We start from the raw sequence: 12,090 nt of genomic DNA on the forward strand, positions 1-12,090 counted from the left end.
CTCCCGACTGCTGCAGTGGAGGGCTCACAAGGCTGGTCTACAACCAGACAGCTGCTTCCAGAGGGAGGCGTTTAGCCCCCTCCGTATCTGATCCTGGGACGGAAATAATGGCTGGGGCTGTTAGAATCTCCTCACACCTCTCCCCTGCAGAGGGATGCCGGCTCCCGGTGGGCCCCTCTCCTCTGCCCTGAGTTAAGGGCTTTTCTGCAGGAATTCTTTAACTCTGTGGTATGCCACATGTTGCCACAATATGGCATGAATCTTTGGAGACAGGTACACAGTTACCAGTGCGACTGAAGAATGGGCAACGGATGCAGCTACTTCCATCTTTTCCATAGAAACAGGAAAAAATTATCACATGCTCCATTAAGGGGTGCTGAGCTAGGCTGCCACCTTCTAACATGGCATCCCATCAGTCCTGCTCCTTACAGCAAGGACCTCAGACCAACACTGCCCTCACCAGTGGGGCTCAGGCCCACCTTCCTGCTGAATCAGATCCTGTGCTCTACAAGAAGCCAGGAGACTTGTGTGCACACTCACTGCCCGGAACTCACCAGAAACACTCCCAGCCCCGCCCAGATGCCCACAGGTGTTCCTTCTGGAGGCCTGCAAGCTCCTGCTACCCTGAGACCTCCCTGGAGACTCTGAGTGCCTCTGGGGCCGCCAGCCACTAGCGCTTTTTAGTTCCTGGGTGAGTGCAACACGCAGCCTGGGCTGACCTGCTCCTCAACCCCACTGTAGTCCAGATCCGCACCACGAACACCGGCAGCACCAGTGTGACTCACACAGGTGTGGCGTGAGAGTGGGGATGTGGGGATTTTGACAACTGTAAAAGCTCACAAGATTCCCTGTGGCACCAGCCACAGACAGCTGGCAGTAGTGGTATGAGCAAGAGTGCCCTTGAGGCAGCCCCGCCAGCACACCTGGCGGCTGACACCTGGAGCCCAGTGTTGGGGATGGCCCATAGGAAACTGCTTTTCTGGGCAGGGGAAGTTGGCTGGTAGCGAAGCCCGACTCACCCGTGTACCATTTCTCACTAGCCCATTTGGAGGCTTACTGGAACACGGTCTTGACAAGAGACCTCAGCTTCCCCAGGCAGCCATCTCCGCGGCCCCATGCTGGCACACCTTCCCTTTATACTCATCATCCTGGGCTGTGAGCCCAGCGAGGAGGCGCTCCCGATTCCCCTCTGTTCTCAGGCCCTCATCAAGGAAGCATTTACAGTTCAGCCTTTCCCTGCTCAGCAACGCTGCTGCCCCCACTGCCCCCGCTGCCCCGGCACAAAGGAACCGAGTCTGCATAATGAGCGCCAAGGTGACCTGTTCCTTAGAAGTCACACACAAGGTTAAGGAGGAGGTACCTTCCTCATGGGCAAACGCCCCCGTAAAAGGGGACGGTGATTCTAGCAGCCTCTCCTAGAAGCCATGGTGTGAAGGAGCCACCGACTGCACAGCACACTGCCAGGTGCATGAGCCCGGGGGCTGCCCCAGGCTGGCCTACACTAGCCCTGCGGGGTTCAGAGCCTCTGGGAGGCTGGTCCCCAGAGCTCCACAGCAGCAAGCTGCAGGGGGTCAGGGAAGTGCTGGTGTTTGTCTCCCCGAGTGGCTTAAAGAAGGAGCCCAAGAAGGCTTGGCTGTGGGGATGAAGTGCGTTGTCTACCTCCCCTGAAACTGCAGTGTCAACTGAGCTGGTGTGGATAGCAGAAGGCAGGACCCACTGGGGAAGGGTTTGGAAGCAGGCGCCGTGCTCCTCCCCAGGCTGCCATTCAGGGCCTTCACACCTGGGCCCATGGACGATTCTAACTCTGTTTCCTCCTGATCCCATCGCTCCCTCATGAACCTCCACAGTATCTCCCTCACAGCCCTGCCCAGTCAAACCCCAGCCAGCGCCCAGGCCCAGGCTCAGGCCCAAGGCTACCTGCTCTTCCTCTTCCTCCTCCTCCTCGAGGCTCTCTACTGGTGTCCCTGCACATGACAGCCTCTGAACCTCGGCGATGCCCCCTTACCTGCCCTGGTGCTCAGCGAGCTCCTGCTCTTGCCTGCAGTCAGGTGGGACACAGGCTGTGCACTCCCAATTCAGGGAGGCTGAGCCCTGCAGGAAGTAACAGCTCTCAACAGCTGGGGTGATGGCCACTGCCCCCGACTCTCCGACTCTCACAGTAGCTCAAGGGGAACTTGGCATCTGGCCTCCTACTGTGGCTAAACTCATGTCCCAAAATGCCAATCAGCATCCCTCCCTTCCACCAAAACCCCAAGGGCCAAGGAGGCCTGAGGACACCTCTCTAGCTTCTACCTGGCCTCTCCTCAGTTCTCCTTCCTTACTGGCCACAGTGTCTTCTCCCCTGCCCACCCTGGGGTCAGCGGCTTCCCCAGGACAGGCCTTACCTTGATGACACGCAGGGGCTTGCTGGGGTTGTTTCTGTCCAGATAGTTGATGTACCCGGACAGGGAGACACTGAGCAGGTGGTCCTTCTGCCACAGGCAGCCCAGCTGCTGGTCCAGAACCGTGGAGCCCATGGGAAACACACTGACCACGGAGTTGACGTTAACATCCCAGATCTTGGAAGTTTTGTCCCCAGATGCAGAAAGCAAATTGGTGCTGTCAGGACTCCAACTAATCTACTCAAACAAAAGCAGTGTGTCACGTGCCAGAGAACTTCAGACTGGAAAGAGAACCCACAGGGCAACTTGTCCACTGCCCCTGTTTCTGAGTAGGACAGAAGGAGCCCAGAGAGGGGGTGGGACGTGAGTGGGCCAAGGACGAAACCTGCCTCCAGGTCTCCTGTTCCAGCCACTAGCTTCTCCCATCACCTCGCTGCGACCTTAAAGCTTTTCTGGGCAGAGGCACAACACCGCCCCAACTTGTAGCCCCTCATTTCAAGTTTTTGTCTAACTCCAGAGTAGTGTGAATGAACTTACACATGGACTCAGCCAAATTCCCACCACTGGACCAGGAAACGTGCTCATACTCACGGCGTAAATCCCGCCGTCGTGGGCCTTGCTTCCGCCCAGCGCGCACACCTTCTCCCCAGTCTTCCCGTCATAGATGTATATCTTCCAAGAAACAAAAACATATGAGGGTCATGTGTGTGTGAACACCCTCTGGAGTAAGCAGTTTCTCCATGGACTGTGGCTCTAGAAAACCAGGGCTAACACACAGAGCTCCCGGTGTGGTTTAAAAGCAGAAATGCGTTTACTGGGCTCTGACTACACATCCGCAGAGATGGCTTTCAGCAGCCTGTGGCTCTGAGCAGTCATGGGAGCAGGCAGACAAGCCATTCCCCACCCCTCCAAACCCATCGCAGCTCTCACCTGGCCGTCAGCACTGGCTGTGGCAAATCTGTTCCCGTCAGGAGAGAATCGCACGCAGTTGACAAAGCGGCTGTGGTCCTGCAGGAAGACAATGACCCGCTTGGTGAGGGGCCGCGGGCCTGACTCTAGGTTCAAGAATGCGCTCTATGAAATACAGTCTGCTTGCAGCTTCAGTGTGTGAACTGCCTGTCCACAGGAAAAGAAAATTTCAGAGCTTAAAAAAGTTCCCAGGCAGTCCCTCAGTGGAGGGGCAGGGGTCTGCTCCAGCCTCCCTGCCATGCTGACTGCTCTACCTCCTGGGAAGGCTGATCCCAAGGCAGGCCGCCTCCAGCTATGTACCCCCCAATGAGGTACCCCCCGGAGCCACCCTCTGCAAAGAGCTGGAGCCCTGATCCTTAAGCTTCATGATGGCTGATACCAGAGGCCTCTTCCTGGAGGCTTCAGCCCAGCCCAAGTGCTTGGTAGAATAATTGACTTTTTCAATTATTCAAAACAAAGGTAAACAATGATTACTTTCATGGAGAACAAGAGTCTGAGCAAACAAGGGGAAATGACATGACTTCCAGGAGGGACTCTGTTACCAGAATAAGGAAATAAATGCATTCCTTTCTCAGCCAACAAGTGTCTGTATCAGAGAATGAGTCTCTAAGCAGTGGCAAAGCTGCCAACACCTGCCCCGCCTTCTCGCTGCCCATCTGCAGGTGGTGCTAACCCAGCAAGCGTACATCCAGTGCTACCAACTCTCTCGGCACAGGAAGGGCTCAGCGCTCAGTGGGTACACATACCAAACTTCAGGAAAAGCAATTCAACCCAAGGAGGATCACCTGCACCCCCCGCCCCCAGGTAAATCACAGACTTAATTTTAAAGCAGGCGCTACTTGTGTGGGGTAACTGCATGTGTTTGATCATGCAATGTTTTGAGTTGAACTGTGCCCCTCCAAAAGACATGCTGAAGTCCCAACCCTGGGACCCCGTGAGACCTTATTCAGAAATAGGGTCTTTGCAGATGCAGTCAAGATGAGGTCTTTAGGATGGGCTGTAAGTCCAACAAGACTTGTTGTCCTTGTAAGAGGGAAATCTGGACACAGATACAGAGTTGGAGTGAAGATGAAGGCAGAGATGGGAGTTATGCTCACAAAAGTAACCCCTAGGGCTGTCAATTATCTGAGAAGGACAAGGAAGGACTCGGAGGAAGTTATGTCCCTGCCCACACCATTACTACAGACTTCTGATTTCCAGAGAATAAATTTCCATTACTTAAGGTACCCAAACTGTGGCTTAATGAACTGTTATGGCAGCTGCAGCAGACTAACACATGTAACCAATGCTGCCTCTGTGTCCACTTCACCGACGAAGAAACTTAAGCCCAGAAAGAGGAATCAGGTGCCTGGGGATCACCAGGGCCACACCCAAGGAAACTGACATCCCCACAAAGTCCGTCAGAGTCAGCAGAGGATACACATGCGGCTGAATCTGGCAATGTCCCCACAGCAGGATGCTCGTGGTGCACGGAACCACACTATTTAGTTCTTGGCTCTGGGAGGCCCACTCCCAGCCCCAGAGAGCAAACTGGGCTTCCTGCACTTGAAGATTAAAGCATTTCCTCCAGCCAACAACCCAAACTTGCTTCCCTCTGGTGACCCTCCTCAGTGCTACCAAGAACTGCTCACGGCTGGGGTCAGGCTGGACACGGGCACGGCAGGCCCTGGTCCTGCAACTGAACCGGGACCTCCCACCTCAATTAAGATGAAAGCCTGAGAAATCACACATTTTGACAAAGGGAGTCCCAGTAATTAACTCCCCAGGAGTTACTGAGGGGGGATGGCAGTCCTGTTTCCACCCCAGTGGATGAACATGTAACCAGGTTTTTGGGGTGCTGGTGAGGCACAATTCCCCTGGGAGAATGTCGTAGGTTTTTGGTTTTCGCCCTCTTAGGAATGAGAGAGGGGACCACAGCAGGTGTGCAGTAAGCTTGTAAAGTAAACACCGAACCCAAGAAGTGTTGCAGAAAGGCGATTTTATTTAGGTAGAGAAGAGAGGAAAAAAAAGGAGGAAAGAGAGAGAAATTTCCATGAAGAGTGTGGAAGGGGACTCCACAGGGGAAATCCAGGAGGGGAAAGAGAGCTTCCACTATGTGGGAAGGGATTTCAGAGAGCTAGAAATCCAGTGTGTGTGAAGGAGCAGGGGAATTTATTCTGGGAGAAATTCCCACCTTCCCAAGTTCCTCTGGCCAATGAAAGGAGTTTCTTTAAACTTCTGCTGGGGTGACTGACTCTTAGTTTTTTCCCTTGCCTGAGAAATTTAAACATAAACTGTTAAATCTTCCGGATGGAGAGAGATGGGAGGGGGGCATGGCACTGGGAAATTTTTGCCCTTAAAACTACACCCCCTCGTGGACCCGGAAAGAGAACACATTCCCTCAAGCAGACTGCCCTCCCGGCCTCATTTCAGGGAGTGCTGTTGCGGGACTTGCAATCCGCTCTATGACTGAAGAGCTCGTTCTATGCAGGTTGTGGTCACTGCCCACAAGGAACAGGGATGCAAGCACCAGGCTGGCTGAGTCTGAACTTGGGCTTGGGTTTGTGATCAGCTCACGAACAATGGGGCTGGCGAGCCCTTTGCCTGCCCCCAGCACCTGGGTGCTGCAAGGCTTGGCCAGGCAAGGCAGTGGCGAGCTATAAGGCGTGCAGTGCTCAGGCGGGCCCAGGGTAAACCCAGGAAGTGGAACGGGGTTTAACAGTCTTTAACGGTCTGTGTTGAATGCTTTCTAGCATTTCTAGGTACGTGAATTTGGGGAGAGCAGTTTCACCAGAAGGCCTGGAGGCCTGCTCCACTCAGCTGCTGAGAGTGAAAACCAACTTTCCGGATAGGGCTTTGGGGACCTCCAGATATGCTTTTCCCTAGAGGGGCCGTGAAGGCCCGTGGGCAAATTCTTCACAGGAGAGAACACCAGGCCCAGAGCGGCAGCTAACTCCAGCCGCTTCACCCGCTTGAATCTGGTCTCCAGTTTCCTGTCCAGAGCACTCATCTCAGCTGTGCTGGCTCCTAGGCCTTGGGCAGGTGCTCGGCAAGCCTGGGGATGCTCCGGTCAGAGCCATCCCAGAGGTCAGATCCCTAATGCTGTAGGCATATTTGCACCTCTTCTGCTGTTACCTGTCGTCAGGGGGCCATCACACACAGAGGGACCGTTCCCGTCGGGGTAGCCGATGGAGCCCACCTCCCGCCTGTGTCAACACGGCCCATGGTCCCCTGTCCATGTTAGCCCATAGGGTCCACAATCCCTGTGTCAAAGGGCCTCACAGGGTGGTTCCCAAGAGGGCTGCAGGTATGAGCCGGCTGGGGTGCAGGCAATGTTGCAAGGGCCTGAGAGGCAAAGCCTTTCCAGACCCCCTGGGTGGAGGAGACAGGGGTGTGTGCACCACCACTCCTTCCAGATGAGGTCAAACAACCGGGCATAACCATGATATAACCACAGCTCGAATCCTAGACCTCTGACCAGCACACCAAGTTCTGTCTCTGTCCAACTCCACTTTCTGGCCAGCATGGCCCTGTCCTCACGCTGACTTCCCACTGGCCCTCCACCCCAGCCTGAGCTTCCCTCGAGGTGCAGTGGGCCAGGGAGTTAGTCGGGCCTGGCTGACCCCTGGGTCCTTCTGATTGAACAAGTTAACAACTGAGAAAAGAGCTCACTCCAAATGCCCAAATCACCCAGTGCAGATTGAGTGGGTGGGACAGTGGACGCTGATTGTTCTTGCTACAAACTGGAGAAAAACATTCAGCCATTGTTCAATTCCAACTCATAACAAGTGCCAATTTCAGTGGCTCCCCCGAGGTCAAAACACGGACATTCCTCCTCCAGTTCCAGGTCCCGGAAGTGAGGACACTCCTGCTCACCCAAAACCCCAGGATCCCAAATCTGGCGCCTCCTGCAGGCCCTGGCAGGGCGATGCCATGTGTCCCTCCCCAGCCCCAGAACCCAGCAGGGGCAAGGGAGGGGCCCGGCACAGGCCAGGGACACGAATGCCCCTCGAGCAGCTCATCCCCGTCACCTTTTCCTGCACCTCAAGCCAAGGAGTCCAAATGCAGAGACTGATGTCTGCTCCCAAAATAGCCCCTTCAAAGGGAGAAGCCGCGAAAAGTCCATTAACCAAAAAAAGCGAGAGCTAAAAATAGCCCTTTCCACAGGGAGGCCAGGCCAGCAGACAAAGAGGGAGAGGGCCTGGCGGAACCTCCCGGGGAGTTCAGGCGCAGCAGCTTCCTGGGGCTGCCCTCCTGGGCCCCTGCCAACCAGCGGGGCTGCAGTACAATCATCCCTGGTGTGGATGGCCCAGGGTCCGGTCCACACTCCTGCCTGTCCTCCCTTGTCAGCCAAGGCTGACCTGTATTATTGAGGCCTCCTCCCCACAGTCCTCACTCCCTCCTGCCAACATGCTCCTCACCACCGAGGAAACCGAGGCTTGAAGCACTTAGGTAATCATTAAGTACAGCATCCATGTCCACATCACAGACAGGCAGAGCGCTGCAGGCCCCAGCTGGCCTAACCCCAGCACGCACATGCTCACTACCTACCTGGTCAGTTCAGGAACCCTCTGGGAGCCCACCCCGATTCCCACCAGCCTCAGCTGACCCTGTATACACGAGGACCACAAGCCCTCCTTTACCATAGAGATAACCTGTGTCCAGCCTGCTGTCCACACGCCTATGAGCTGGTGGAAGGGGACAGGCTCTCAGTCCCCTGCGCCCAGTCCCACCCTACACAAGCCCAGCACAGGGCCTCCTGGGCCCTTGGTCAGTAGGTGTTCCCAAAACACCTTTATCCTGTCACCTGAGAGGCTGGTTCTGGCCCCCCATCCTTCAGCCCACCCACCCCTCCCTCACCTGCCAGCAGACTTCCCTGCAAAGTGCCCTGAGGCAGCCCTGCGGCCCTGACCCACTTAGCTCGGCTGAGGGGCACCAAGGAGCTCCCCACCTGCCTGCCTCTCCCATTACCTGGGAAGGGTCAGCTCAGTCACCGTGTTCCCTGGAGAACAAGGACCACATAAAGGAACAACAGGCTCATCCTAACTAACCGTCCTTGGGCCACGTCACCCTCCCTGCTGTCAGCCCCTGGTCCTCAGGAGTCAGCCATCAGCCCAGTGAAGAGCAAGGCCAGCTGACAGGAGGGGTGGCGTGTACCGAGGACCAGGGAGTGGTCCTATGCCCATTGCAGGGGCGTGGCCTGGCAGCCACCATACAGGCTGAAAGGGCTGAAAATCTGTTCTCTGCCCTGTCTTGAGTAAGGAAATATGAAAAAGAAAAACCACCAGAAACCTTGCCTGTTTAGAGCTACCTACTCGGAAGGCAGCACTGCCGGCAGCAGCCACGGCGGAGGTTTCCAGCCATGCTTGGCTCCAGCCTCAAGCGGGAGAGCCTATGTGAGGTGTGAGGTCCCCACGGGGTAGAGGCAACGGGGCAGAGGTAGCAGTGCCACCCCACCGAGGGAACCCAGGAGTCCCCCATGCTGAACGTTTTTCTACCTAGAATCTCAGCTGGTTAGATTTGGCAGTGAGTCCCCAGTTCCGCGTCATAAGGCTGGGTCTCCAGGAAGACATGCTGCTCTAAGTAACCATTAAACACAAACTATCTGGTGCAACTCCTAGGACCTGGAACGTGCACACAGTTCTGAACCACACTCCAGAGGGGGCATGTGGTCATCCTAGACCACCAACTCCTCACCCGACCGGAGGAAGCGGATGGCCAGAGGCAAAGAACCTGGCGCAAATAATGTGCATGGTGAAGGCAGACAATGGAGAGAAACTCAGTGGGGCCTTTAAACCCATCTGAGAGTACCTATCCCAGGGGCCTGCCTGGCGTGAAGAAATTCCCATGGGTGAGATGGGGGGAGGCAGGGAGATGGGCTTGCCACCCTCCCTTTTTCAGGCCATAGTCGGACCCTCCAAGGGGAACCTAACCCTGGGTTCGCAGAAGGCCAGAGCTGGAGACCAAGACCAATGTGCTTAGGGTCTCCTTTCAGAACCGTTCTCCTGCAATCCTAGGAGTTCCCGCTACAGCTCACCCACCACGTCTTCAGTGTCACTGGGGAGGGATGAGCCAGCACTCAGGCTTATTCCTGGCCAAATCTTCCTCCACCCCCATCTTCCTGGAGCCCCATTCAGGTTCCGGCAAATGAAGACCAAAGCTGGGCCATGATCCCTCAGGCTAAGGGGCACACAGGGGAACCTGGCTCATACTGAGCCGGGAGTCCACACTCGCTCTACGCACAATGGGCTGTTCAACAAAAAAGGGAAAGCCATGTGACCCCTAAACATGGGCCAGTGAGATGGAAGGTGGCCCACCAGACTCCACAGGCAGGGCCCCTCCTGTTTTCCTCTGAAATGCAGATTGCATTTCGGTTCAGGCACAGCATCATGGGAGTTCTGCTTCAGCTTGTACTGACGCCTTCAGAACATGCCATGTTCCTTTTTAAGGCAGCAGCTCCAACTCTACCCAGCTGGTCCCTCCCCAGTCACCTGCCAGTCCCTCTGCCACTCAGGTGACTAGGGAAGCACCTGCCACCCCACCTCTGCATGCCAAGCTCCAGGCAGTCTCCTGGTCCCGGCCACATGGGGCCTCTGCAGGGAGTGGGTGGGGAAGGCCAGATGAGGACAGGCCTGAGCTTCCGCCATAGCCACTCATCCTCTGGAGCGGGGGGCCTGGCCAGCTAAGGCCACCGCAGCCTGAGCGTTGGGGTGGAAGCGAAGGCAGCCCCGACCCAGCAGTTGTGGGCTGTGGAAGGACAGATGTGGGGAAAAAAGACCACTGCTGTGTGGATTTCACAGTAAGTGGAATTTCATTCCCTCTAAAATACAAAATTCCCACATATACTTTAATTTAAAAAATCTTTTACTATAAAAGGCTCAACTAATTCCCAAGAACTTCCACATCCCAGGCTTTCTGACTGCATCAGAAGAGCCCACATATGGGAGGAAGCCCAGCCATACTCAGCCCACCGCGTCCTCAACGCCGGCTGTGGGTGGGCCTCAAGTGAGCACTCACGCCTCCTCTCAGTTTCCGCAGCCTGCACACGCTCCCCGTAGTTGCGGGGTTGGTCCTGGGGTGCATGGCCACAGCTTTCCTCTGGGGTTTGGAGGGGTTAAGTGCAGACACACACCGAAGTGCATCAGCACCTCAGAAGGCATTTTTGGGCAGGTGTGGGGTCCCTGAGCACCCTTCCTGTCCTCCCTATGCATGGGTAGTTGAGGCTGCACATGTTCCCTGAGCATGTGGGATGGCCACTGCTGTCTCTCACACCCTCCCTGCAGCTGTGGGTGCAGCATGGGATGGTCACTGTCACCTGTTTCTGGGAGGGCCTGGAGGCACGACTCACCCAAGGGTGGCAGAGCCAGCTAGCTTTGTGCCAGGCCACAACCCTTTTCATCTCTCCCAGGCAGGACCCATGGTTGTAGGTTCCATAGAGACTTCTAGACACATGGTGGTGTCCACTATGGAGCTGGGATAGCTGGGCAGACATTTCTACCCAACACTCCTGGGCCGGGCTGTGGGTGAAGTCCTTTCTGAAGTTAGAAAGGACAACGAAAGAGAAAGAACGTTCTGGCCAAGTCCCCAAGTGAGCACACAGGGGCACAGCAGCCTGGTGAAGAACGCAGGCTCCAACCTACCCCTGGCACAAACCCTGGCTCCCCTTGGCCCTCTGAGCAGCCTGTGCTGGGTTTAACGCACATCTGCAGAGTGGAAATGACTCCTCCCAAGGCAGGCAAAGGAGGCCCCACTCAGAGGCGGCTTCTGGCTACAGGCTACCATAGAAGCCTCTGAGCTACCTCCTCCTGCTCTGGGCTGAGAAGGGGTATGCAGCTGACTCAGCATTACTCAGTCTACTCCAATGTCCCTCTACCCCACCAAAGAAACACAGCCTTCAATACAGCTCCCAAAATAGCTAGGTCTCCACTACCTACCCATCAAGTGGCGGCCACAGGAGCAGGGTCTGAGAACTACCTCGTGTTCAGCTGCACACAGGGGCTTCCCTATGCTTTCACCTGCCTGGCCAGGCTCAGCTCAGCCTGCGGCTTCACAACAAAATGAAGCCTGTTTCACCACAAATGGGCATCCTTGGAAAGCCCTCCTGTACCCTAAGCCAAGAACGGTCTCTGGAAGTTCTGTCCACTTTGTGGGTCCCATCCTCGCCCTTTCCAGCAGCACTGTGCGGGTATTTATGATTCATGGCATGACGTCACTAAAATGGACAGTGCTCCTCAGTGAGCCACTTTAAGGACACGATCTCATAAATCCTCCATGAGGCAGACAGTAAAACCACTGACAGCCCTGAGAGAGAAGCCCCGAGACCTTGGTCCAATCTGCAAAAACAACCTCCTCCAGGGACATCATTAGTCCCTAAAATGTGCGTTTCTGGGTGCGTTGTTCTCATCCACCCTCGGTGCAAGCACAAGCAGGACTGGGAAAGCTAGGGCAGAGCGCAGGGCCGTGCTGAGATAGGCTGCTGGGCTCGCCCAGACTCCTGCATTGCCAGGGCAGGGAGCTGGACAACACAGATGCTCCAGACCTGCCAGGTGGCTGCTCCTACTTCAAATTTATAGTCAACACCCTCAGATGCTGCTGGCCCCTGCACACCCCCATCCTGCAGATGGGAGAAGTGAGGAGGCTAGATGAGGCCTGGGTACTTGTCTAAGACAGGGCGCATGTGTGCCATGGGTCTCTGAGATGCTGCCATCTACACCCAAATCCCGCAGCACTTCACTGCCGCATTTGTGGTACATTTCTTCCA

General features: G+C 55.8%; 1 protein-coding gene across 2 annotated transcripts in view; it reads right to left on the bottom strand.

Annotated features, from left to right (window-relative positions):
- WDR1 (WD repeat domain 1) overlaps positions 1 to 12,090 on the bottom strand; it is a 43,471-nt gene that overhangs the window by 11,335 nt on the left and 20,046 nt on the right. For both annotated transcript variants that reach the window (XM_064365684.1, XM_064365692.1), the window contains exons 6-8: positions 3,312 to 3,389; positions 2,973 to 3,053; positions 2,385 to 2,618 (exon numbers count right to left, since the gene is read on the bottom strand). In XM_064365684.1, coding sequence (XP_064221754.1) covers positions 2,385 to 2,618; positions 2,973 to 3,053; positions 3,312 to 3,389 — 393 coding nt within the window. The remainder of the gene's footprint in view (positions 1 to 2,384; positions 2,619 to 2,972; positions 3,054 to 3,311; positions 3,390 to 12,090) is intronic.

Source organism: Aotus nancymaae, unplaced genomic scaffold, assembly GCF_030222135.1.
Source record: "Aotus nancymaae isolate 86718 unplaced genomic scaffold, 86718_ANA_hifiasm-v0.15.2.pri h1tg000006l, whole genome shotgun sequence".
NCBI classification, from domain to species: Eukaryota; Metazoa; Chordata; class Mammalia; order Primates; family Aotidae; genus Aotus; species Aotus nancymaae.